At 39.8% G+C, this 27633-nt stretch overlaps 2 protein-coding genes across 4 annotated transcripts; both read right to left on the reverse strand.

Annotated features, from left to right (window-relative positions):
- Positions 1–234: 234 nt before the first annotated feature.
- LOC120798838 (lysine-specific demethylase 4A-like) lies at positions 235–18619 on the reverse strand. 2 transcript variants are annotated; one of them, XM_040143565.1, is made up of 23 exons: positions 18419–18619; positions 17026–17187; positions 16454–16629; positions 16172–16286; positions 15833–16026; positions 14996–15045; positions 14781–14884; positions 14527–14664; positions 14165–14391; positions 11109–11275; positions 10155–10834; positions 9583–9690; positions 9243–9378; positions 8875–9050; positions 8427–8640; positions 7693–7772; positions 6029–6084; positions 4551–4659; positions 3270–3461; positions 1774–1944; positions 1476–1595; positions 864–956; positions 235–725 (listed from the first exon to the last, which is right to left on the reverse strand). In XM_040143565.1, exons 2-23 carry the CDS (start codon positions 17164–17166, stop codon positions 588–590), a joined length of 3585 nt encoding a protein of 1194 aa, XP_039999499.1. In that variant the 5' UTR covers positions 17167–17187; positions 18419–18619; the 3' UTR covers positions 235–587. The 2 variants fall into 2 exon arrangements, with proteins under 2 accessions (XP_039999499.1, XP_039999500.1); XM_040143566.1 differs by lacking the exon at positions 9583–9690 and having other exon boundaries at positions 18419–18618.
- A 702-nt stretch (positions 18620–19321) lies between these two features.
- On the reverse strand, positions 19322–27473 carry LOC120799513 (protein ABHD8-like). Of its 2 annotated transcripts, XM_040144763.1 has the most exons (5): positions 27159–27473; positions 22517–23343; positions 22199–22369; positions 21811–22027; positions 19322–21684 (listed from the first exon to the last, which is right to left on the reverse strand). In XM_040144763.1, exons 2-5 carry the CDS (start codon positions 23332–23334, stop codon positions 21472–21474), a joined length of 1419 nt encoding a protein of 472 aa, XP_040000697.1. In that variant the 5' UTR covers positions 23335–23343; positions 27159–27473; the 3' UTR covers positions 19322–21471. The 2 variants fall into 2 exon arrangements, with proteins under 2 accessions (XP_040000697.1, XP_040000696.1); XM_040144762.1 differs by lacking the exon at positions 27159–27473 and having other exon boundaries at positions 22517–23408.
- Between the last annotated feature and the right edge of the window lie 160 nt (positions 27474–27633).

A 27633-nucleotide genomic window follows, 5' to 3' on the forward strand; every position in this document is an offset into this window, starting at 1 on the left:
ATTTTAAAAAAACAAAAACTAACCCAAGATCACACTTCCTTTAAAACCTTGTTACCAAGCACTGTAAATATACAATGATAAATTATTATGAAAATAACTAAGTCAAGAGCAAAAGGTAATTTATAGAAGAAATATCACTACTGGAAAAACAGGCCATTGTATATTGTGTAAAGTTGTGTTTACTTGATAGCTGCTAAATGTGGTGATAGAATAAAAGAAAACATCTTGCCCCAGTTAGATAGTCCAACCTTTTCCATATTTAATTATTCATTGATGGCTTCTTCCTGAGAAAAAGAAAAAACAAAATGAAATGGAAGAAGAAAACATAATCTACAGAGTGCGATGGCAAAGGGAGTTCTGAGAATATTTATTCAATGCACACAAGTCATTTAAAGTCCCAGCCGTAGTTCATAAATATGTAGCCCGACAGGCCATGGAAGAAGAGAAAAAAGAGGAGGAGGAGGAGAATGATAGGGTGGTCGTTCCTATCAGCAATAACCAGAAACTAAGAAGACTTGGAGCTCTCTGCGGTGAGTTGATGAAGTGGGGAAGGAGTGGTGGAGAACAGGAGGAGAAAGAAATGGACGTTACTCCATGATAGCTCGGTAAATGACGGGCTCGATGTAGTCCTCTCTGTATCGAGAGTTGATGACCCGCTGCCTTTTGGAGTTCTGTTTGACATCGTTCTGTGCGAAGAGCTCAAAACGCATGTCTGACGCCACGGACTGAGGACCAAACACAGAATCAGGTATAAAAATGAGTGCTTGCTGATGCTACAGATCTCAATCATATAACAACCCATGTTAAAAAAGTCACACCTCATAACACTTTTTCTTTGCATAAAAAGGGGGATTTTAAGTTACCATTCGTGACTTGACTCGTTTGGGCAGATCCTCATCTAGAGTGTAGATGTCTTCTCGCTTGACAGTGATTTGTGATCCATCCTCAAACTCCACCTGAATATGCACACACACATAAATATCTAAGTTAAATCATTAATGTACAAAAAATGTGCATGAAAATTTAATTCCCCATCATGTATTTAAACAAGTGCTGCTTCAAACAGTTATTTTATTACATAGCAATTTAAGCACTTTATTTACATGCTGAAGTTATTTTCTTTATACAGGTAAATAAACTGGGTAGTAAAACCATAGTAATATTGTATGCATGCAGTTGTGCTGCATCATAATTTCTCTCTAATAGACCACAACATAATTAGAGGAGAAACTGCATAAAAAAAAGCAGAACACATTAAAACACTTCACTTTTATATATCACATATTGATGAGAAAACATCTATTTTTAAGCATGTCCCTATATTTTACCTTTAATCACACAAGCCACCCACATTTTGAGGTTGAGGAACATAATCTGATGTGGTTTTGACAAACTGAACAAGCCTTTTCGATACAGTACATGCATGTAAGACCCAGTGAGACATAACAGTCAGAACATTTTGGGGGGGGGTTTACCAGGTACATGGGGATGGAGTGTGATGCTACAAATTTGGCTCCATATATCAACCCATCTGTCCACCTCACTTGAACGGCATCACCTTCGGCGGGTGGGCCAAGACGGACGCAGTCACGGTTCTGCAAACATCAATCAGGCTAAGCATTATATAGGGAAACTTATCTGAAAAGGACAATGAGCAGGAAAATTTAGCTGCCTTGGTTTACATCTGTCAGTGGAGTCTATCTGGGAGTCACTACACTATGTAACAGTTTACAAATGAAAATTTTAATGATGTTTGAAAGCAATTCTATTAACCTCGATGTCCTCAGGGAAAAGGTTGTCGCTGTAGGACCCGTCATCGAAGACCACCTCATAGAAGGTGGCTGTGGTCAGTTCTACCACCTCACTGTGGTAGTAACGGCCGTTTTTGTATTTACAGATCACCCTCTGCCCCACTGACAATTCCTGCATGGACGCCTTGTTGCGCTAAGGGACAGAAACTTAGTGTTAGTATTGAATGCTTATGACCACACATTGTTTTATGCCGCAGGAAAGACAAGACAGTGTTTGTAGTATACAAGCAGCATAACGTCAGCGAGGATTGGTCTCTTGTAGTGGCTAAGGTAATATTTACGCAGTAATGTATAGCCAAGAAATTATGCTGCTCTCTCTGCTTCATGGAACAAAATACACTTGAGTATCACAGCTGAGGAACTACAGAAATAAGACCAGACTTGTTGTCAAAGCTCAAACCACAACAGCAGAGAGAAAACCTTCACAGCAAGTTCATCTGCATTCAGTGAACGTGAATTTTGTCACTGACTGTCTCTTGACAGGAGTAAACAGATGTCCGTCTCCCACAATTAGTGAATCAAAGCAGCATGAACATGGACCCAAGTAAGAATCCCTGCGGCAGTTTGACAGCTGAAAAAGCAGTTTCCCCAACTATTACCGTGCTGCACGGCCAACGAAACCAGTATCTTGGTACAAAAATCCTAATAGAAAGCGATATTAGCATCAAGATAAGTGCATTTATCCATTTTATGAAATGGACAAATATATTTATATATTTAACTTCAAATGTGACTGGAAATGAGTCTAATGTTTTCTTAAGGGCACAATCACCTGATAGCACAGTCCAAGGTTCAATTACAATGGTAAAAGTGATTTAACTGCCAATGAACACAAAAAGATGGAAAATGACATAGTTTTACAACCTTATTACATAATCAAGAAAACCTCTCTGATACTTGAGGTTACTGGAAAATTGTGTAAGGATATATTCAGGCAATTTTAGGTGTGTCTAAAAATTAGTGAACTCCAACTTCCATGTAAGAAAACACTCTTTACAACGGGGAACTTAGAAACCCTGAAGTAAAGTCTTAAGGCTGTGTTTACATGCAGCAGTATGTTCAACCTTTGTTGAATAAAATATTAACGGAGCATCCAGAAGACAAATCAAAAGGGAGGTGCTTTCAAAAGAAAAAACAAAAACAAAAGAAGTTTTCTGGCAGCAAAAAGCACTCCCAAAACTTAAGATAGGATTAACTTGGCTGTTTCCCACAACATACATGTCAGTTCTCAAAACAGATAAAGTGCATGTGGGAAAATGAGTCATTACAGTATTGAATTTTCAGCTTCCCTTTCATGTAAACAACCTAATCTGAGCTAAACAGTGAGATTAGACACAGAGCAACAGGGGAGTTTGTATGAAAAATGTAAACAAACAAAATAATTGATGTAAAAATTGTTCAGTGACATTTTGTACCTAATTCATTACTATTGGCCAGACTGCATTTCTGCTATGTTACCTCAGGTATGATGGGGGTTCTGTGTCTGTGGCAGGTGATGAAGACTACAAACGGCCAATCATCTGGGTGCATGAGGATACCAGCTGCCTGAGCGCAGGTGGGGTGAAATGCCGTGGAGCATCGCCCGTGGGAGCACTGGACACAGCAGCCCGTCACTTCCCTCTTCATCCGTTTCCTGCAGTACACGCACTTCTACCAGAGTGACAAAGACACAGGCGTGGAGGGAGAATGGGGGTCAAGAGAAAAAGTTAGCAGGTTGAAGTAAAGGAAATACAGCGGAAGGAAAGGAGGAGAAAGGAAACAAGCCAAGTAGAGGAGGATGAGAGTGAGGACAACCAAAAAAAGTTATCAAAGGGAGTAAAAACAGGCAGACCCAGTCCTGAAGTGGAACAAATATGTTAGAGGGGAAATTACCCAACTTCCTTTTGATTGGGTTCTGACACCATATGTGCTTATTTAGAAGCTGACCAAGTCAGAAAGGCTCCACTGAGCTCAGGACCTATAACAATGGAAGCAAGGACAACTATTGTGAAATAAGTCCCGCATTACTTTCAGTTAACCATTTGTACGTGACTCATACACAAGATAGATGTTAAGCATGTACTGTCACAGCCTTTCACATTTTCAAGTCCAAACTTTAGTTTAATAATGGCTGATAATTATTCAGTTTCTTTATGTGCATTAGGGATTTTCTTTTTTTTTTTTTTTTACTTTTTCCCTAGTATTAATGAGAAACATCCATGGGTCAGAATGGGAAGTGAAACTGAGTAGGGACAAAAAACAGGCATCAAACCGCTTTCACTAAGAGAAATGTGTTTCCTCAGTGAGAAACACAAACAGATGCCTTCAGGGCGCAATCCTGTTTACCAAGAACCCAGTCAGCATATGGATCAACGGTGCTTGGCATTGGAAAAACAGAACTGACTCATAATGAAATGAGAAAAGGCAGAAAGACATAAAGAGTGAGACTCAAAAACCAGTAACAATTAGAAAAGACTGCTTGCAACCACACTAAGCAATACGGTATTTACTATCAGTCAATAAAACAGTGGGCTCCAAAAGTCTGAGACCACTTTCCCTTTCACATTCATATAATCACACATATATCAGAGATCTTTTCAACAGGAGAGAAACAGAGCAAAGGGGCAGGGCAACTACAGTTTCCTTTCGAAATTCTGGCCCATCAAATCAACAGGAATTTCCTTCTTGCCTAAGATCTCCCTATCTAAATTACTGCTGTCATATCAAATGTACACCAACTATAACCATAACAAATCTTACCAGTCTGAACCGTGGCAGTGGTATGGCAGAGAGGTCGATGGGGCTCCGCTCAGTGATGTTGACAAAGCAAGCTTCCAGCACGGTGATGGCACACAGCACATGAACCCACCTGTGTGAAAGGCAAACATTAAGTAGATTCAGGACAAACAGTTCCATGTCCAGGGTGCAATGTTTCTGGAAATGTTGGAGCACGTATTCAGCAATGTGGTTACAATGTTTAAAACAACTAAATGTGCAGCCTCAACTACTGTTGGGACAACGTGTTATTGTGTACATACAGTTAACTATAAGAATCAACTACTACCATTACCACAATGACCACTACTGAACTTCATTTGGGATGGGAAAATTACAAACTAACAAATACATATTTACGGATAAAATTATCAATACATGTTTTATTTTGAGTTAAATCAGCCTAAGTGTTTAGAAAATTGTGAAAAAAAACCCTCAAGTTTTCCCAAACACAATATAGAATCCCTTAAAATCAAGACCTTGGAAACTTAGTTTGACAAAATATGAATTCAACTCAAATTCCACTTAGAAAGATACGGGTTAGATAGCTACAAATCTCTATGATAACTGAGCAAATTCCATTCGCTGAAAGAGACTGAGCTGTGGTTGAGAAATTTGACTTTTTCAATACATTTCGTGTTGTAACAGATATCTACAAGTTCGATCATTTGTCCCATCTCTGATACAATTACTTAACAATATTTAAATAAACCCCAAATATAACACGTGGAAAAAAGGTAAAAACTAGTATATAGTTTACTATAGTCCAGCCTGTAGTATCTTAAAACATTGATAATGATAATATGATGTAGGGTATTATTATGATGATTATTATGATTATGATTATGATTATTATTAACCCAGTGCACCCCTCACTGTTCTAAACGATGTGTGTGTGTGTGTGTGTGTGTGTGTGTGTGTGTGTGTATTTGTGTACATGTTCTAATTAAAAAGTGCATTTAGCTTAAGGGGCTTGATCCGCCAGATGGATTTCAGCAGTACCAGACTGAAGAAACAGGCAGACTTAATGTGGTCAAAGGACGGTGAATGGTGGCCACGGGTAGCAATCTGGCGTGTACCAACCAGACAGACACACTATAGCCGGGCTGTTTTGTAAACATCATAAATCCATGTTGAATACTTTCTCTTGCCATTACTTTAATACATTTTTCGCTGTGACCATGACGATGTTCTAATTTAAAGGAACGGGCTCATATTTTCTTAGAAAACGGCGATGTGACACTGGGTAAAATTTCTCAAGCTGAAAAGAGGTTTTTTCTACATTCTACTTCTTAAAAAGATCCCATGATCAAAAAGAAGATTAAGGGCACTTGAATATCCTAGAAAACAGTACGTCTTGAGTGGTACCCTCATGCTGCACTAGTCAAAGTAACAAAAAAGAATTAAGTCATACATATTTTCTGCTTTATGGTGGAAGCACTATTGTCTGCTGTATTACCTACTTGTCATTGTTGGCTCTCTGCAGAGCACCACCTCTAAGGGAACACAGACAGCAGTCCTACAGGAAGAAACACACAACATTGTCTGTTATTTTGAAAAATATTATCTCTGTCAGCTGACCTCTTTATCTTATCACATCTAAATCTGGATGTTTGGATATACGATGTTCTGATGTATGTCATTTATAGCTTAAACTAGGGATAACACAGTCTCCTCTGTTGGATCACATGGATAGATATCAGCCATATAACGCTCAGTTCTTTGCTTTTTGTAATCCACTGCACAACTGGGATGGCAGCTGTCAGAACGCCTCACTGCATTTTCTAGTGAACCACAGAGTGGCACTTGTAAATACACAGCAGCCAACAGGTAAGAGGAACATTAGTAGGAGCAGGTGTAGATTGAAGAAAATAGCCCCTTTGCCTCTGTATCAGTAACATTTTTCAAGTTCACCTCACTTAAAAAGTGCCAATGTTGACTGACAACAGCATTTAGACCTGTCGCAACAGTTCCAGTCTGACATGCCTTTCTCCACAGATATTACATAGAACACTACAGGAAAATGTAAGAAATATTACGGAAACCCTTAAAGAAAGTCGATTGACTCAGTATATCACATGACTGCTCACAAAAACGGGGGGGGGTCATGTTGAGCACCAATGAAGTTCTTAACCACATTATTAACGTGAATTGCTAAAGTTCCTTTGAGAACATCTGTGGCATTAGATATTCTAATAAAACAGTATGAAATCAAAGTCCTTTGAGGTGTCACAATGAACTATACAGTGGAGCATTGCCCACTGGTGGTCAGGTGCTTGTGTCAATACTGGGCCAAATTCCCAGAATGTCTCATCTATTGTTCTGAGCAGACAGGAATGCTTAAACCAAAAGGAAATTTAACGATAAAGTTTATCAACAAAGTTGGGGGAAAAAAATTCCCCAAACAAAAACGAACAAAGAAATTGAACACTCTCACCGTCTAAGAGCAAAGGAAGCGGTAGCACAGAGAGCCAAGTTTATTTAATTGTGATAAAAGCAGGGCTGCTGTGGCTGTCCACAACAACTTTGTGGCGCTGGTGTAGTGCATGATAGTTTACATTATGCGTAAGTGCCACTAAGGTCTTAGCTGCAGCAGCACTTAAATTTTGAAAACTTCCAAGTTTTTCTTATGTTATTACATACTGGTCACAGTGACTTTCAGCCTTTGGCACCAGTTAAGTGAGTTGTGAAAACAGGTGTTCCTTCACTATGAAAACCTTAATGTTACACCATGTGCCAAAATGTGGTTTTCATTCTAGGCTGCTCCCAGACCATCTTTGTTTGACTGCATTTAGCTTTAACCAGAAAAAGGAACACCTGCAGACATCACACATGTGAGGACAGAGCATTAGTTTCAACATCAAGAAGAGTGTTATTTTTACAGAAACAAAACTAAAACATTGTTGCACTAATTGCATCTCTCTGGGCTTTTCTGCTGCTTACACTTGATCATAATCGATGATTGTGGACTTGCTGACTGTGACACTGACGTTCCTGACATTACTGAACAGTCACCAGATGTTCCTGTATTTGTGGTTTTGTATGTTATCAACATGATGAGCAGCATAAATGATCTGTCTCGAAATAATGACTATCTGCCATAGGTGTCCCGGCCCAATTAACTGACCTCGGTGATAGCATCAGCCTCACAGCGGGCACACAGCCAGTCGTCTAGCTCCGCTTCATCACCAGACACCCCATAGCAACCTGAACAGGAACAGGAACAGAAATGAACATGTCACACATTCAGTTTACTGATGATTCATTTCACAGCTTGGTTATCAGCATTGTCGGGCTGATTATTCAAAAATAATTGGATTTTTTTTTTTTTTTTAAATCACCTGTAACCCTGTTTTTTAAATCCCCATGCCTATTGTTATTTTATGAGAACATGACTTTAACTATAAACATTTGGATCATACAATAATCTGTGGTCAAAACACTGACTCGTGCCCATGACTCCAAGGGGAACTTGGAATGAGACAGTGATGTTCTGGGACTGACCATTCGGTGTGTGTGTTTGTGTAACGGGAAATAATTTCAGAATGGAAGAGAACTGATTGGACTATTAAATGAACAGGCCATGAAATGATTGCATGGACATGAAACATTTTCGGAAAAAGATATTTAAAACAATTAAAAAAAGAAAAAAAGTCAACTTTGACTTAACTATTAGCACTTCATTCAGCAAAACAATTTATTTCACATAGGCTTTAAGAATAACCATTGAGTGGTGGTCTCTGAAGAATAACAAAAGGATTTGAATGTACTATATGTAAGATATATTTAATTTTACAATCCCTCAAGTAATCCCATGCATACTTTATTAGATACCTTTCAATGACATAAAAAGGGACTTACTGGTGTGTACTCGGACACAGCACTGAGCACAACTGACTAGCCGGCTGGTCCCATCCTCTGCTACATGAGGGTTGGACAGCTGTCCCTCCCCGCTATCATTTATCTTGCTGGTTTGGGTGTTGAAACACATTTCAGGGATGAGTGGTTTGGACCACTGGCGGCCCCCAGGAGAGTTCACCACCGTCACGCTGGAAGTCCCACTACTGGACTCGGACTTGAGGGGGAAAGGAAAAGTCCAGAGGCTTGTTAACACATTATTTCATACATCCATTATATGGATGTTTTCTTTTGATGCTTCAACACATTTCTGCTTCAAAAGGTTGATTGCCATAAATGCCAGAATTGATAAACGATGACTGTCCACTGAATACTAATATGAAAGGGTGGTAATAAGACAATTAAACAACTAAACTAGCTTATGAAGGTATACAATGCTTGTAGTTCTCACTTGATGGTAAGTATGGAAGATCAGGCAGATGGAGCAGTAGGGGGCCTGCTGGCCCATGTTCTTGTTGTACTCCCTCTCTGCCTGAGGGTTATATGGCCGACACTGCCACAGCTGGGTTAGCGGCTTCGCCCACTCTTCTTTCTCCTCTTGTTCGACCTCCACATCTACATATACATCTACATATGAGAGAAGAGGCGAGGTCGAAGGGAAACATTGCTATTAATATTGGAACTAGAACAGAATGGGGTCAGGACCTGACATCCTGAAATACACAATGCTTAGCAAACCAGCACTCAAAATTTTAGTATTGCATTAAGCAAATGAACTATAAATTTTAAAGTAATACAGAGGAACAATGTTGTGCTTACCATCGTCACTGTGCACCTCTCTGATTAGAGGGTGGTGGCGAGGTAGCTTACGGAGCTGTTCCTGCTGCTGCTGCTGCTGCTGCTGCTGCTGCTTCTTCACCACTGACTTACAGTATGACTGCTCTTCTGATACCGGCTGGAGCAACAAGTGTATAACAAGACAAAAATTCAAAACACGAAATGATACTGTCTCTATAGCAATGAACTTAACATCAGCTGCCATGAAGTTTCCCTATTTTGAGGCCTACTGGGAGCTCTGTACTGGTATGCATACATTTCCTGTTACGCATTAGGTCCAATCAACCCTTTGAGAATTTGATCACAGCTAGTAGCTACTTACGTGATGTTTCTGAGCGATCACCTTCACCTCATTGTGATTTGGTTTCTTGACAGGAATGGTGTCTTTCAGGATGACAATGCCACTATCCGCAAGGGGGCATTGGTTACTCTGTAGTTTGGACAGCATGAATTACATTGAAAGTTCATGGTTCATCTTAGAATATTGCCTGATAAGCTCTATTCTGCCACTATCAAAGAGATCATCAAGAATCGTTTGGTTAGCAATAATTAGTAATGATGCTGAATTCGAAGAGGTTAGTATGCCAACATCATGCAAGGAAAATGCAGCAGTACAGAGCCACCAAAAAGTTTTGTTGCTGTTTTTTTTCTTTAGTACCGACATACACATCTGTACTACAAAGCAAAGAGATGGCTAACAGCAGTTTTAGCTCGACTGAAAGGACAATGCCTGCACCATACACCATAATCTGTGCTAAAACATGCATGAGCCACTGTGCACAGAGCCACAGAGAGCCAACAATGGATTGCATTTTGACTGTGACTGTGACATCTTTGTCTGTAGCATTTTTGATGCGAGTCTATTAGAAAATCTAGTTAAGTAATAACACTGACCTTTCGCTTGTTGTTCTTGGGAGCTTCTATCTCTATATTGCTCAGCTCTTTAGGTTGTGGTTTATTCTGGAAGGAAGCAGACTTGCTGGTGGGCTCAACTTCAGGCTTCTCAACTTCAGCCTGAGCCTCAACGGATGTTGACATCTCAGGTTTGTCCTTCTCTTGGTCCTGCTCCACAGGACTCTGTACTTCTGATTCATATGGTGCTACTTTGGTAGGAAGTATTTTAGATTCTGGCTGTGGCTCTGTTCTTTCACAGCTTGGTGCCTGAGATGAAGACTGAACCTCTGTGTGAGACGGTGTATAGGTTTTGTGCTGGAGATGACGGGGTTGATGCTCTCTGGCATAGCTGTGCACCTGGAGCTGTGTGTGAGGTTGCCGCTGCTTTTCTAGAGTGTAGCTGTGCACCTGAAGAGTGTCTTTTGGACTCAGTGTCCTGTGGAAGAGCAGGCTGGCTACCCCCATTTTGCGGGCAGGCTGAGCTGTGGCTTCGGTCCATGTAGGTGCCACTGAAACCGATAGATGTCCATTTCTGGCCTGGGACTGAGACGAGATCGCAGGTGCACGAGTCTTGGTATAATGTGGGGGGCGGCCTCCATCACTGTTACTTTGGGTCAAGCCCCTGTGAAAAGGGTCCATTAAAGTGAGCTTGGTCGGCGTAACAACCAATTTTGGTGGGCCTGTAAATTAAAATCAGAAGTCCGTTTAGGAAGTGAGGGTGAAAAATGTACTTTCATTCATCTAAATTTTCTTTCACCACAAACCAAAGTTGTGTCTGAAACTTGTTATGAAACTTGGGATCACTATATAGTGGATACATTTACACACTCAGTATTCGGATACCCAGTAAATTTAGTGCACTACATAGTACATAGGAATTGATTTCAGACAAAGCCTAAATATTATGTAAATGCCTTATAGGAAATCATTAATATGATGCACAGTTAATAATACCTTTATTTCTCCTGCCATCTTGTGACGTAATACGTGGCGGTATAAGGCTTAGCCTGGGGCGCTTCCCATACTGCTCCTCGTCTTCCTCATCCTCATCCTTAAGAACAACCTCCTCAGGCACCTCCAAGCACACCCTGTGTCTCTTGGTCTCTATCCTCTGCGTAGTACTGAGGGTTTACCAAATGAAGACATGAGGCAGTGGATTGAAAACAGTAGAGCACAGAAGACCAAAGTCACATGAGGAAACTGTACATTCACTTACAGTAGGTTACATACATTAACAAAAAGGCATGTTTGTTCATAGAAAATGCCTTTCATTGTATCTACTATGAAAACACAATAATGATCAAATTTTTCAAAGGACAGATGGTATTGAATGTGACTAGATGCGCCATGCCCCAACCCTACATGTCAACAATTATGGATTGGAAATGTTTTTATTAATATTCTTCTTTTGGTTGCTCTTTCACTTTTGCCTAGTTTGCTGGGAGGTTTTTGCCTTTGTTTTTCTTGTCAACTAAAAATCGCACACTGGCAAAGCAAGGTGGAAATCTATTATAAATACCACTTAGAAAATAAAAAAACCTAATTAAAACATGCACCTCACCAAAACTAAAGTGAAACTTAAAACGGAAGTAAAAATTAAAAATATAGAGAAGCTACCCTCCAAAACAGTTCTGCTGTGTCTCTGTGCTGTTTTTTTTAATTAAGTTCACTCCACACAACTGCCATTTAAACATCAATAATACTAAATGGAATTCCCCTCCCTAGTTCTATAACCGTAAATTGGCCAATGTCATCCAGCAGCTGCGTGGTGATTACAGCATGTGGCTTACTATCGTCACTAGAAGAAAGTGCGGTTTGAATACCAAATTCAACCCCTCCACCCAAACCTAGAATCAGGGAACTCACAATCACATCCACTATGACTGGCACTGATGTGAAAGGCTTACAAACGCTTTATTTATTAAATATAAGCCACGGATCTTGTTGACATGTGACATTTTTAAGTCTTTTGGACTATCTGACAAGTTGTGACTGCCATCTGCTGGAATTTAAGCAGTGTTCGCTCAACACAAAGCTCTGACATACTGACATTCAGCAACAGACATTTCATCCTAAAATATTAGGAATCAGTTGAAATTTATCTCATAGATATCAAAAAACAGAATGCTTCTGATTTATCTAATTGAATTAATCACTAAAACTGTCTGGTTTGCATTAATCAATTTGGGATGATCTTCATTGCCATTTTTGTCAATCAAAACTGTGAAAGGTAGTAACGCACTAGTCTGATCTGCCAGATTTTTATCACACCCCATACTGACCACGTCAAGCGGATCTGAACGGAAATTAAATGCAGTTCCTTTGTCAATGTCATTATAAAGTTATATTCATAAAAGTGGGCTGCAGACTAAGTTTCTTGTGCAATCCCTAGCCTTGTGTTACCTTTGATACAAATGCACCAAATAAGTTCTACGCAATGAGATAAACAGATTTTCAAATTGGGAATGAAAGCATTGGTACTGGCAGATACCCTGAGATGAGGTATCAGAATTTGTATCAGAACAGAAAAGGACAAGTGCATCTCTACTGAACCATTACTTACCTTTTGTTAATATACTAGAATTCATTACAGCACGGAAACTACTGCTTCAAAAATTACCATAGTGCTGAATCGTTTGAGTGCCCTTCAGCAGGGCACTTAACCTGCTCGAGTGAACCTTTGCAGTGGCCTATTGAGAAGACTGTGGTTGTACTGAGCAGCTTTCAGCTGCTAATGTGTCAAAAGGAGCCAGTATACTCCATCAGAACTGCTTGTCAGATGGTCGAGGAGCTTTGAAAAACCCCTGCCCCTACCCCTTTTCAATGTCGGATTGGGGGGGCTGTGTCCGACCATTTCTGTAACTTTCTGAAACAAAAAAAATAAATAAATAAAATAAAAAATAAAAAAATCACACCCACTTCATGCTGTGATTGGCCAGCTGTGTGGAGGTACAATGGGTTTGAACTTCTCTCTAGCTCTCTTTTTTCATTTCTTACATAACTATTTGTGGCACTTTTCATGTGTACAACCAAATGCAACACTAGGAATGCTTTTCTAAAGAGACTGACTCAATATGTGCCCTGTTATCTCCCTATTTAAACATTACTGGTTCTGCCCCTGCTCTATGACAGTTGGCATGAGTGTAGAGCAGAGCATTCCTGGAAAAGTACATTAATATATCCTAGTGGTATTAGATACTATTAATAAATAATAGCAGTGATTTATTTTGCCTAGAGTAAGTACTGCTAAAATCACTCTGCTATAATTTGGGTCTTTAATCTAACAGTAACTAGCACTTAGCAATTGTATACTTTATATGGAATAACTAGCTTTTATGTAGATTTCTTTACATTGTCATCTGTTCTATAGTATCGAGGTTGATAGATTCTTTTTAGTCCAATATGGATGAATGAATATATAATTCAATAATATATAAAACAAATGTAATACTTCTTTTGGAAAATGGAACCAGATAGTAGATACCAACCATGCCTATTTTGTACTACTTATGGCCGTGTTATTTACAGGAGATGTAAACTGCTGTCAAATGTTTGCCTTAACTTGAGCTCATGGTTTTGACTTCATTAGGAATACTGACCAATACTCTGAACTGCTGAAGGAAAAGAGCAACTCCTAAATGTTATAAAGGATTTGTGAATTTCTGTTAGCTACAAATTAAATCTATCCGAGGCCTGGTTATATTCTTTCCATTGCTCTACCACAGTGGGAAACGTGGTGCAGTTACACTGAAGCAAGACAAGAGAGTAACAAAGGCATACAGACAAGGTCATAGGGATGATGATCGCCAGCCACGTGATGTCACAGGACTTTCCGTGGCTGACATACTCACAGGTATTCCCAACAAGAAGCGCACAAAAAAAAAAAAAAAAAAGAACAAGAGTACTGAATCTCCCTAAGCATGTACTACATTTCCCTGTGTAAACCACAAAAAAAAAAAAAAAAAAAAAAGAATGCCTATATACATTCTTGTCTGCAGTAAATGACCCACCTCTTTCGCTCTCCGTCCTCCCCACAGCTCTCCACGGAGGAACTGTTACTGTTGCTGGTGATGTCATTGAAAGAGTCCCCCAGGAACTCCTTTGCCTCTGGGGTGGGCCGTGAGTGGTCAATGGGTACCATATCTCGCCCTGAGAGCCACTGTTCATAGCGATCCGGCTGGAATTTCTTCACAAATACGTCCATTGAAATCTTCACCATGTCCTTACGGCATGAGCACTAAAGGAGGTAAAGGCAAAATTGATATAAAGTTGATTATATAAATACAAATTTTCCATTCTTACTCGGAACATAAAAATCTGATTCAAATTAAGTAAAGTATGGTTTCTTGTGGTGTCATTTGGCAGTCCTCACCAAAACTGCTTGCTTGCCGTATTCGATCCATCTCTCTGTGGCAAAGTTAGTGGACTCGGCACAGTTAAAGCCGTGGTTGAAACCAGCATGATAGGCGTAGGGGAAAGTTACCATGAACTCACCAGCCTCCTGAGTAATCTTAGGAAGAGGTAATAAAATAATTAGTAACTGCAGTTTATATATTTTGCTTGTGTGGTGTTCATAAATAGAGATCCCATGTTTGAAATTCAAATAAACAGATACTCTTCCCATACCTTTTCAAATGGAATGCCGTATTTCTTAAGGATAGAGGGAGAGATGAGAGTCATCTTGTGCCTCAAAAAGGCCTCACAATTTTGGGCACTACCAGGGAAAAACCCTAGAAGAAGAAAGTGTAAATAGATGTTGCATTGATATAAATAACTTGGCGGTTCCAAAGCTCAGGATAGTTCTGTAAACACCTACAGAAAATATTCCACTGCTCTCCTACCTTTAGCCAGACGCTCCAATCTTTTCCCATGCTCTGGAGGAACGCAGTACCTGCAGACAGTCAATGACTGTTTTCATTCACCGTAAACTGATATAGTGCATTGTGTGTGTATCCATCTGCATCCAGATATTGTTTACTTTAAGTCTTTTCAGCCAGACATTACATACATCATAGATAAAAATACAACAGATACCATCTATGCAGCTTGACTGTACAAACAGTGTAACAATGTTTAAATGACAGAACTTATGGTGAGCCTAGTATCTGAAGGGATAACTATGGTCTATCCATTGTATGTTACGTAAGGGCATGAAATTGTGTACATTTTCCTTTAGGCCTAAAAGATTTTAGATCTTGCAATGTAGTTGTGGCAGTTGACTGACTAGAGGACTTCAGACTGACAACTGCACAATGGTTCTACTCAGTATGTAGATTTGATTGGCTACTAAGGTGTGTTGTCAGATGATTTTGCATTACCCTATGGAAAAAGAATGAGGGCCAGATTTTTGAACTCACTACACATTTTTTTTGTTTTGTTTTTTAAACCAAAATATTCCTGGATAGGATCCCCTGCTGCATCAATGATGTGCTGTCACTGTTATGAAATAGGAGGCCTGCCTTTTGGTTGTTAAAGGGTCTTTACTTATGTGAATGACATCCATTTCGATGTGGCAGAGAAGGTTTTGTATAGACCTAACAGCAGACATCCTTTACTGCAATACCATAGGTTTCAAGCAGAAGTTGGAAACCAGTTTCATATTATTTGCAGAAGAATGTGTGAGAATTAAAAGCTTTACTTCTGCATCTGATCAAGAAAACAACATTTTGTGTCTTTACCATGATTTGGGCTCTCCAAAGTGCAAGTAGTTGATACTGTAGAGGTCCATGTCCTCAGTGTGCCATGCAAAGGTGGTCTTCCACATGCCAAAATACAAGTAGGGTGTATTTACACCTTCAATAGTTATGCCGCTTTCATGTTCAACGGTATCCAAAATGGTGTCCAGATGGCAAATGTTCCACTCTTTGACTTCCTGTACGAATAAAGCAAATAATATATGATCAACACATGAGATGTGACACAGTGATAAACACCAATATACGGTAATGTTATCAGCATCCTGTGTGTATCAGGTCAACAGGTACATAGCCGGCACCTTCCAAGAAATGTCAACTCACAGGGTCATACAGGGTTCCATTAACATCTGCTCCATATATGGGGGGGTTAAATGTCACATTCTTCCAGTACTTCCTTTCCAGCTCCTCAAAGTCATCGTAATGTGGACTACAGAATCTAGAAAAGGGATTAGCAACAGTTACTTAGTTCAAAAACCGTAAATGAACTTTCAGTATCAGATGGTTAAAAATGCACTTGACGGTATTCAACGGCAAATGAAACAGATTTTCCAATAACTGAACAAAAAATTTAAGGCTCAAATGTCTTATTTCTGCACTTCTCACTTGTCACTGTTGGAAACCTTGCGGAACTCTCTGACGGTCATGGACTTCTTCTGAATGTTGTACTGTGTAAAAAGGCCAGACTGGCCAGTCACCACCTGCTGGATGGGTGCAGGTATCACCAAATCGTCTATATCATCATAAGATCCTCTAGGCTTCCATTCCTTTGGTGGGACAATCTTGTAGGAGGAAAGGTGACTGTGAGTTACTCTGTTTTCTTAACACTATTTGTTATTAAGATCAATCACCAGCAAAGCTTTGGCAGCATGAATGTATTTTTTTTCTGACAAGCTGGTGAACACATGTTCACAACATATGGTGTAATGAAATATAACAAACAGATGATCTGATGTTTGTTAAATAATTTGAGAAAAAAAAAAGATAAAAGACATCATAACAGTCTGAAAGCCTTCATAAATTTGTCATTGGTATTTGTACTGTTGTTTGCTTTTAATTTTACATTTGCTCACCATTTTTTTTTTTTTTTTTTTTGCTGCTTATAAATACAATCCCATAAACTCTACAATGGTGGTTAATGTGGCCTGTGTGAACACATGTACTGTTTCAGTACTTACTTTAGCCAGGCCTGCTTTATGTGCTCCCTGGGACTCCATATATGCAATGTAGCGACTGAAGTTCTTGAACTCCTCAGCAGTGGGGTAAAAAGTCATGATTCCCTTGGAACCATGGTTTTGGGAAACCACGTCTGATGCCATCCCAAAACTCAGTGGCAGTGCCTATGCATTGTAAATGGGGAAATTGATCAGATGTGATATTTGAAATTATTATGGTGTTAAAAAAACTATTCCATCATTCATTTTGTACTCATAGCCAAGCAACTTTAACTGATTCTCATATTTTGGCCTGCATCTCTGTGGCTTTATCAAATAATTGCAGGGGAGAGGAAAAAAAAAATCATAACAATATTTTTTATTAAGTAGACATAATAATATAACACTGTACTTTTCAGCACATTATTTTTTCAGGATTTTCCAAAGTAGCTGTTGGGTGATGAATGATGAGTACTCAGCACATCTAATAGTGGGCTCAACCATGTTGCTATACCTTTCTTCATTGCAAATGAAATTACACTTACTATTTTAGGTCTTTCATATCGCTGGTTGTGAACAGTGTTACTTAAATATGTTTTATTATATGTCACTGTTGTATGTTACGCGTTTGTATACGTTTCCTCACTATGGCGGGGGACAGGCTGGCCTGGACAGAGCTGGGAAAAGCTTTAACCACCCCTGATTGGTTAAGCCCGCGTCTCTTTAATTCGGCCCTACTGTGGAAGCCCAGCTAGCTAACATTAGCTCATTTGCTAACTTGCTAAAAAAACATGAGCTAATTCGGATAGCGAATATGCAGTGGCACAAGGAAGAGCATTAGCTAATCTGATAGCATAGCACTGGTATTCAAGTCCCATTTAATTCTGGTCACAAATATGACACTGCAAATTAACGTGAATATTACTACTGAGAGTTACTTTGTCGTCGTGTTTTCATGATATCTCGAAGCAAAAAGCAAAAATCACAAGACAGTTACCGTTAGCTAACCAGTTCATGCTAATACCGTGATGGGATGTGACTATATCCTGCACTTAAGATTCCACCATGGCTAGGATACATCCTATCCAGCTCATTGGTATAGTATGCCGTTAGCAATCTTGAACAGAAATAGCATCAACGTTCTCGTCATAAGACTTGGTATGTTATAAAATTATAGGTAACTTATTCCTAAAAGCGCCGTTCAACAAGTGTTGAGTTTGACAGGTGATACAAACAGTGAAACTATCATTCGTCAAGTCAATGATGTCTGTCCCAGGAAATAGACTACACCCGAACCCCACCATCGTCGGTAGCGGTAGAGCAGTTCCGGCTATTTTAGACATCATATTAGCATTATGAGTTAAAGAAGCTAACATTCTGGGACGGCCGTAAGATTACTCAACATGCAAACACTTACCACCTCCTCTCGGTTGATTCAGAAGTTGTCCCCCGCGTTGTAGAGAAGTCACAATCAATACTAACGGCAGCTCTGGACAGAAGAGAAAGAAGACAGCTTGCTAACTAAGCCCCCTGTGAGTAGATCACTATCCTCCATTACCACTTCTACGCATGTACACGCATCTCAGATTTTGTTTACCACAACACGCATGGGACACGTTCAGCCAATCAGAGGGCGGCTCTGATGGCTCATTAGCTAAAAGCTAAGTTTTTTGTAATGAATTTAAATATGAACTTATTAAACCGAAATGTTGTCAGGTTTCTTATTTTAAATAATATATGTAGAGAAAAGTTTTTTTTAATGTTAAGCAGTTTATTTGGTCCAACAAAAAGATGTCTTTCAGAATAGATTTTAGTTGCTTCAAACGTTTTAGATGAATATGTTAGTAATGTTTCTACTCCGTCATCTCTTCTCACTGACACAAGATCATATGTTTAATTTTAATTTTCGTTAAATAATAAATATTGGACTATTGGAAAATGTTCACATGGATTTATTTAGGAATTGATTAAATTAGCTGCGATGAGGATAGGCAAAAACAAAAAATTACTAAAAATAATTAGGAAAGATAATATGATAATACTTATTTGGCTGTATCCTGCATCTAGCCTAAGTCCTCAGTCCTTGTAGTATAAGCAGAACAAATAATCTAGTCTGCTTCTTCTCCAAACATGCCTGTATTTTTTTTTTTGTGTGTGTTTTTACTGTAAAATACATTATTATTTTTCAAATTTTTAATATGTAATGAAATTGTTGTAATACTGTTACGTCCAACACTCACTGAAGAAAAACAGACCATATTACTGCAAATAAATAAGCAAGCAAAAGCACCTGTAGACTGTGAACATCTGTTTATTTCATGCCAGGAAAGGCACATTCATACACTAAATCCAACTGTTTTCATAGGCTATATAATTTTATATGCATCTACGCTCAGGCAGTGCATATATTATGATTCCCATGAATAAATGCAACAATAACATTAGCAGATTTTGTTAACCACAAAAAGATATAGCACATATGAGCACTGACAATTTGTATATGCACACTTTTAGTATAAGAGGAAGTACATCTGCACCCTGTAGTCCATACAGTTTTACTGACCTTTTACACCAAAGGAAACATACAGTACATTGCATCAGCAGCACTTGTTGGTTTTTGGAAAGTCCACAGACAATATATAACGTTTGAGAGGCGTCAATGCCAGGTCAGTTTATATCCATTCTATTTTTCTCTGTTTTGTTCCAGTTGCATAAGACCAGTCATGTTGCATCCGCATTCTGTTAAAATGCATTTATAACAGACCAGCGTGGTGAGTACAGATGTCCCTCTTTTTAAGGGGACTTTGTCCTTTGGCCGACTCATTTTTGATTTTCAGCTTTGGACACCAAGTTTTACATCCTCCAATTCATATCTGCTACTCAAAACAGTATAAACTATCCAGTCAACAGATAAGCACTGTCAAGGAGCATAACAGACTGTGCTTTCACTCGCACCTTACTGTCCCACTATGAGACATAGCAACACTCATGAATGAATGTCTTTCAGTGAGCATAATGTTCAGCTCATTCTATCAGTCTGACACTATTAGATAAATAGGATGGACTGGAGAGTAGTAGGAGAACACACACTTGGTTTGCATTTATCAGCTTAGAGACACAACAGCTTAAAGCGGTCAATACAACCACAATTTGTTATGGCAGTTGCTGTTATTTCAGAATAAAGGCAAAATAATACTTACACATTAAGAGGAACACTCATTTGATTAGGGAGGAGTGCACTGGGAATTTTTCAATATAAGAATATATTGCAACAGTCTGTAACAACCCTCATACCTTTTCATATTCTGAACTCATGCAGGGTCTTTGTACTTTGTATCCTTAGGATATTATATAGTTTTGAAGAAATGGCTGCTAAAATAAAGGAGGAGAACCATTATGCATCCATGTTTGTTTAAATCTGTTTTTGCAACCATTTCACATAAATCTCTCATTGAATATAACTTAATTTTCATGCAACTATGAATTTCTGAATTGGTTACATTGTGCTTAACATAGCCACGCATAGCTATTTGGCTTTAGATTTGATATTAGAGTTCAATAAATGGAAAATAAAGTGCTGTAATTTGGAAATAGATGAGCCAATCTCACAAACAATAGCTGTGACTGAGTCTTCTTGTTTGAGACGGTGTAGACTGCACATTGTATGAATGTGGTAAAGGTGGCTAGATTGCAGGTAAACAATGAACTTTTGTTTTTCCTTCAGGCATAATGTAATTTATGTATGCATGTGGTTATTAATTACATTTTGCATGTACATCAGCATATATTTAATGTTTTTAATCAATTTCCCTCATCCATCTAGTCAGTATTTGATAAGAAATTATTATCATTATCAAGAGTTTAATTTTATTGAAAGCTGTCCTTCACCATCATTCTGGCAAATCACATCTGTAATTCCTCAATCCAATACATATAACTTTGCCAGCTTCTCACTGAAAGCAGATGTAAGATAGGCCCAATGATAAGTTAATAACCGTTTCATAAATGTAGAACAGAAGCACTGCAATACTTTACAGAATATTTAAGATAAAGGCGAGGAAATTCGGACACCATTTCATGGTTTTTATGCCTTTGCATCTTGTAGTAGTCAGTTCTTCACCAGAAACATTTCATACACAAATCACAAATGGACATTGTCCTTTTGATCTCCAGGTATCGTGTTGTTTTGCAAACATGACATGATCGAACACAGACTCGTATCAAAAAGAGAAGCAGATACTGACTGTGTATTTGCATCTGTTCCTGTCGTCCTTATGTTTGTTCCATCGTTCTCTATTTGGCACCATGCCTAAGTCCTGCTTTATCTTGAAGCACCAGTGGCCTTCTGCATCCTGAAGATGTGGCCCTGTATATAACAGCTCTCAGCCTGGGAGCAGCCTTAAGAACACCTGCCAACTGCCAAAAAAGGCCTTCTGCTTGGTTCTGTGATAAAACTAGACTCCTTATTGGTTATTTGTCCATAGGCTTATTGATTTTCAGTGTGTGGAGCGTGTCACTGACAGCAACTGTCTTCTCTGTGTCTGTCTTGCTGCTGTCTTTTCTGGACATGTCAGGCTCCCATAGAAAGAACTCATGGAGGAGGGTGTTGACAGTGTCAGGACACTCCATCATGACCATGTGACTTCCTTCCTCAATGACTTTTAGGAATGCAAACAGGAGGATCTACAAAAGGAGACGAAAATGAATGCGGAACATTACAATAGGTAACATTACAGCACAAATATGACATTTTGTATTAAAAATCACATGATAAATCAGCAGTCATTCAAATATGAAGATGTACTATACCTCTGCCATGCGCTGGTCCTCATCCATGGGCACAAACTTGTCACACATGCCATGAACCAGAAGGATGGGCACCGTGAGCTCGGCATGGTAGACCTCATCCCCCTCAGGCCAGTACTGGCCACTCATCATGGCTCGCAGGACGAACGGTGACACATTGAAGGCATTGCCCTGCTTTAACAGCTGCTTTTCTTTGGCACCCTGACGGGCAAATCCAGCTCTAAAAGGTGTGAGGGAGAAAAAGGAGGTGTTATTGTTAGGGTTTTCTGTATCACTTTTCAAATATTTTGACATCTACAAGCAACGTCTTTTTTGCCTGCAATGAGAGAAGTTACTATGGTGTGTCGTTATTTAATGTCAATTTTCGGCACCACACAAATCCAGATCGTACTTGAGAAAGCTCCAGGCCAGACAGGGTGACAGACAGTGAAGGACGCAAGATGGCAGCTGGAAGATGGAGCAGAGGCTAGGCTCCAGAGCGGTGGGACCCCCTCCATTGATCATCACCACCTTATGGACCAAATCAGGATATTCATGGGCCAGGAAGGTGCAAAATGACACTCTGGAAAGGATATTATAAGATGGATACAGCATGTAAAAAGCATGTTAGAAAAACTACTAGAAAAGTTACTTTGAGCAGCTGTAGAGTTGCTTCAGAGACACTTCCAGAGATGAATGATTTTGAAAAAAGTATCTCGCAAAGACTCACCCATATGAGTGGCCAATGAGAATGTTGCGTTTACGAGCGTATCTCTTAAAGATGGAACGTAGGTCCTCTGCCAGGGCATAAAATGTATAAGCTGCTGCAATCTGTGGGGCAGTGCTGGCTCCGTGCCCCGCCAGATCAGGCGCAATCACCTCATAACCCAGCCGAGAGAAGAAGTCCAGTTGGCTGCTCCAAATGTCCAGAGAGCCGCCCACGCCATGCACAAAGAACAGCGCTACATCTGAGTGCGTCCCTTTGCAGCTTGAGATCACCCTCTTTGAGTCGATAAACACCGTGCGCTTGGGCTTGCGACGGCGGCGGCGAGGAGGTGGAGCCGGTTTCTGTTCCCCATGAGGTGGAGGAACCGGAGGAGGAACAGGGTTGGGGTCTGGAGAAGAGGCCATTTCTTTGTAGTCAGCCAGCTCCACCTCCACAGTGCTACAGGGCTCCAGATCCCCATCCTGACACTGCAGGATCTCAGAGTGCAAAACATCACCAAGATTCTCAATCACCAGCTGGCCGTTGCGGTAGACTGTGATCTTCCTCTTACAGTGGACACTGCTGCCGATATTGTTCTCATTATCTTCAGGAGAGCTTCCATCATCGCAGTCACCATCCGTCTTCTCCTTGCCTGCAACTTGGTCTTCCGTCACTGAGGGCTGACGCTCAGGGATAATGTGCCGCACTCGCAGTACTCTCCCAGGTTTCACCTCCACAAACTCAAATCCATCAGAGGGTTCTGACGACTCCAGGGGCAAGACCAGACTGGCAGCCTTCCCAGTCAGGCAGCACAGTATCCCTTCAGCAATGCTGGTCAGCATGGCACTTACCTGCATAAACAACATCAGACAGATACAACAAAGCAGGCCATCACTCAGGTGCTTTATGTGAAATATAACATAGAAGCAGATTAGGAAATGAGCAAAATGGAAAAATAGACAATGTACGAACATATGGGTGGGCTTCTGAAGCTTGTTACCCTGCTCTGACTCGCGTTTCTCTAATCATGTTTTTCTCACAGTTTCAAGCATGAGCATTGTAAAGGGTCCAGGTTTGCAGTATTTGCAACTGTCAACAGCTCACCAGAAAGAAATTACGTCCCAGCTTGATACCTATTAAATCGGACCAGAGCTGTTTCTTAGCCAAGCAGTTAAAATGAAACAGCCTTATTTATCTGATCGTCAGACCACAGGCAGTGTCGAGTGAAATGAAGCACACCAAGAACACAGATGCTTTCAGCTTAACAAGCTGCAAGACACTATACAAATTCAAAATACCATACTCAGTGTAAGTACAGCTATAACAGCCTTTGTAAAGCTCTCCTAACACACTCACCTGGGTGACAAAGCTTAACATTCAGCGATTCCACGTTCATAAACAGAAAACATGAAAACATTTGTTCCCTATGTCAGTGAAGACCGACCATTCACATGCCGACCTAGACGTTTGCTATTAATAACCCCTGCTTAACACATGGTCAGAATCAGGATATATATAAATAGAAAACATCAGTCATATGGTATGACTGTGTACATGCCTGTGTACAATATGTCTCCCGACAGTATGATAGCAGTTTTCCAGGCTATAGCTTTTCCAGTGGAGGTGAGACAAAAACAATCTTTGTTTTCCTGCTTAGGTCCAGTCACAGCTAAACTGCATTTTGTCATGTTGTGCCAATGAAGCATCATTAGTCCTCACTTTTCATACAGACACAGGCTGGTTATCTCTAGGAAACAGAGTGGGGAGAGTCACATCTACATGGTAAGGCTTTATTGTTTCTTGGTTACAGAAACTGTGAAGCAGAGCTCAGTATGCATATTACTGCCAACAGGGCAGATACTTTAGTCATATAACTGCTAATAATATATCATGAAAAATGTAGTCTAGATCATTGTTGTGTTTCAAGCATGGTTTGTACGTGATATACTTAATAAGAATACCTAGCATTTAGGCATGCTTCTCCAGATTAAAGTCATATAAAGTGTATTTTTTTGTTACCTCTAATCACCATCAGATGCAGTCACATTCAACATGTACCCATCGTTCAATCACCATCACCATAGTAAATGCATAAAAACCGTACATTTGTAATAAGGTGAATCAGTGAAGTAGACTTTTGATGCACAGGTCTGACACAGTGAGAGGAAAATGGAGCTTGTTTACGTAGTGTATGTCTGTGTGTGCACAGGAGGGTGCATGAATGTGTTTGTTTGCATGCGTTGTTGTTAGTAGCAGGATGGTCTGAAAGTCAGTGTATCAAGTGCTATCCCGTTACACCCTGTAGCTGGGTCAATGTTAACTGACTGCCCTGTCTTTCCACAAATATCTATCTATCTATCTATCTATCTATCTGTCTGTCTGTCTGTCTGTCTGTTTGTCTAATCTGCGATGGTTCTTAAACAATTTTGAAGTCATACTGTAATATAGTTATGAACCAAGTCATATATGCATACTGAACTCTGCTTGACAGTTTCTGTAACCAGTCATGTCACATCAGCTCCAAGTGTTACATGTTGCACCTTAACACCTATGTTGCAAGATTTATTGACTTTTCACACCTCTTTAGCGAGTTTTCCTCACAAAAGCACCTGGTGACATATCTAGTAACTAAGGATAAAACTTAGCTACTTTCCATATAAGACAGTTGCCAGTATTCCCCCAACCCTGATGTCAAACAGGCTGAAGGTTATTCAGCCATGTTCATTTTTGTCTGCACCGTATGGAAAGCCGTTTGAGCATTTATTGCATATTCTTGATATCGGAAGTCAGTTTCCTACATATGTCAGTCTTTGTCAGCACTAGTTGGACATTTTGTCTTACTAGTCGAATAAAAACTCTTACTAGTCATTTTTCAGTAACTTGTGGCACGTTTCTCTAAATAGTTCCAACAGAAGCCTTACTAGTGATGCCAGGCACTACATAAGTAGGACCAAAATCCAAACTAGTCTGCTTTATTATGCACTAGTGGCCCTCTGGACCAAACTAGTAATGCTGAAAGTCTTACTAGTTAACTAGTGAGCTGCAAAAGCTCTAACATGTTAACTAGTAGCAGGTATTCACGTCACTAGTTCACTACTGACCTGCAGTATTTCTGCACTTGTTATAAATAGTGAGATCCAAAATGGTCACTGGTTAACTAGTTAAAGCCACTTTTAATTTTACTAGTTAACTATTGAGGCTCAAAATGTTTAGTAGTAAAACTAGCGAAAGCCAAAATGCTCACCAGTTAACTAGCTGGGGTGTCTTTTTACTTTACTAGTTAACTAATGAGGCTAAAATTGTTTACTAGATGAACTAGTAGCCCAAATGCAAAATACTCAGTAGTTAACTATTTACACGAAAGGCTAATGAGGAGGCAGGGAAGAAGTGTACCTTGAGGTTTCCTATTGGCTCTCCAGTTCCAAATAAAAATCCCAACCAGTCCTGGTTCATTTGCACGCTAGTTAACATGTTGACCTGAGGAAATGCAACCAATTAAGTAGTAGCTGAATGTTGCACTTTATGTGTTAACTATTCAAGGCAAAAATGCTGACTAGTTAACTAGTAAGGTCTAAATAGACCCTAACTAGTTTAGTAGTGAGGCCTCAAATGTTTATTACTTAACTAGTTAGAAGAAAAATGTCCACTAGTTACACTTGCTGGGGTCTTATTTAACGTGCTAGTTAACTAGTGAAGTACTGCAACTGTAGTAAATGTTAACTAGTGAAATTTCATCACATCCCTAGTTGAACTAGTTGCGCGAAAATGTCGACTAGTGAGCAGTTCACTAGGGCACCGACATTATCAACTTGTGCAACAAAAAGCCCAACGTGTTCAACGAATGTCTCACTCGTTGCGCGCAGTCGCGCACTAGTGCTGAAAAGGGGCGACTAGCCAGAGTTTTGGTTCAACTAGCGCTGATGAAGACAGAACTAGTGGAGCAAACTGGGGTCTGATATTAAGGATATCTAATAAATGCTCAAAGGGTTTTCCGTAGCATGGCAGGATTTATAGGTTGACATGTCTACGAGGTCTGACACTAACACACATTTGGTACACTGTGTGCTGCTGTATTGCCAAAAACGTGGGTTTTACTCAGGGTGCCGTGCGGCGCAGTCTGGCATTATATCTGCACAATGAAATACGTCTATTTGCAAAAAGAAGACGATTATCACCCATTTTCTGTTTAAAAGAAAGGCCTAATGCACAGATGTCCAACATGGCGTTACCGGTTCTACAAGCCTATGACCCCAAAACATCAAGCCATGCAACGCAATACTAGGCTGCAGATTTCAATTATTTTACTCGAATCATTAAGTATCATGTTTCACAATAATGAAAACACATAGAAATACAGTTTTACAAGTACATTATTGGGCCAGTTAGTAGCGTTGCATAACATATATCAAAAAAGAAAGATTAAAAAAACGTAGAGGTGTTTTGCGCAAGGCCGTAAGTACAACACAAAATATATTCCTGATAGATTTTACATTTTGACCAATTTAATTGTGAATGTATAACAGTTGATGGATTTATTATTTCTGCGCTGTCACTGGACAAATGCATGCAGCAATCGTGCAGCTGTTTATTGATGCTGGTGATAATACGTTGCACAATAAACGCTAGCTAATTAGATAGCATAATGCAATAAAAACCACTTCCTTACCTGCAGAATTACTAATGATTCAGGTGATTAGAAATCTGCACCCGATGATGACGGTCAAGGGCCGACGAAACTGAACTGAGAAAAAACGTTGCATTTGGCGCAACAATTTGTCTACGGTAGAGATGCTGCAAAATAGTAAAAGCTTCTTATTAGCCTCGTTAGACTGCTATCACACAGCACGGAGGGGCTTGCATTGGTTATAAAGCATGCATCCTTAAAATTGTGCCAACTGCATTTCAATAAGATACCCATTACGATAACATACGTCAATGTTTTTCTCCCTCAGCATCCACTGCGCATCCAGGCCAGACCCTATACACACCCCTGCTGCCCATATATCCGCAGCTGCCACAGCAGTCTCCGGGCATCTTCGCTCCTGAGTGGCAGTGGGGCGGGCGAATAGCGGAACCGTCGGTACTAAGAGGAGGCCAATGGGGGAGGCTTGATCCCTGTTGCTAAGGCTGACAGAATCGCA

Source organism: Xiphias gladius, chromosome 14 (assembly GCF_016859285.1).
Source record: "Xiphias gladius isolate SHS-SW01 ecotype Sanya breed wild chromosome 14, ASM1685928v1, whole genome shotgun sequence".
Classification (NCBI taxonomy): domain Eukaryota; kingdom Metazoa; phylum Chordata; class Actinopteri; order Istiophoriformes; family Xiphiidae; genus Xiphias; species Xiphias gladius.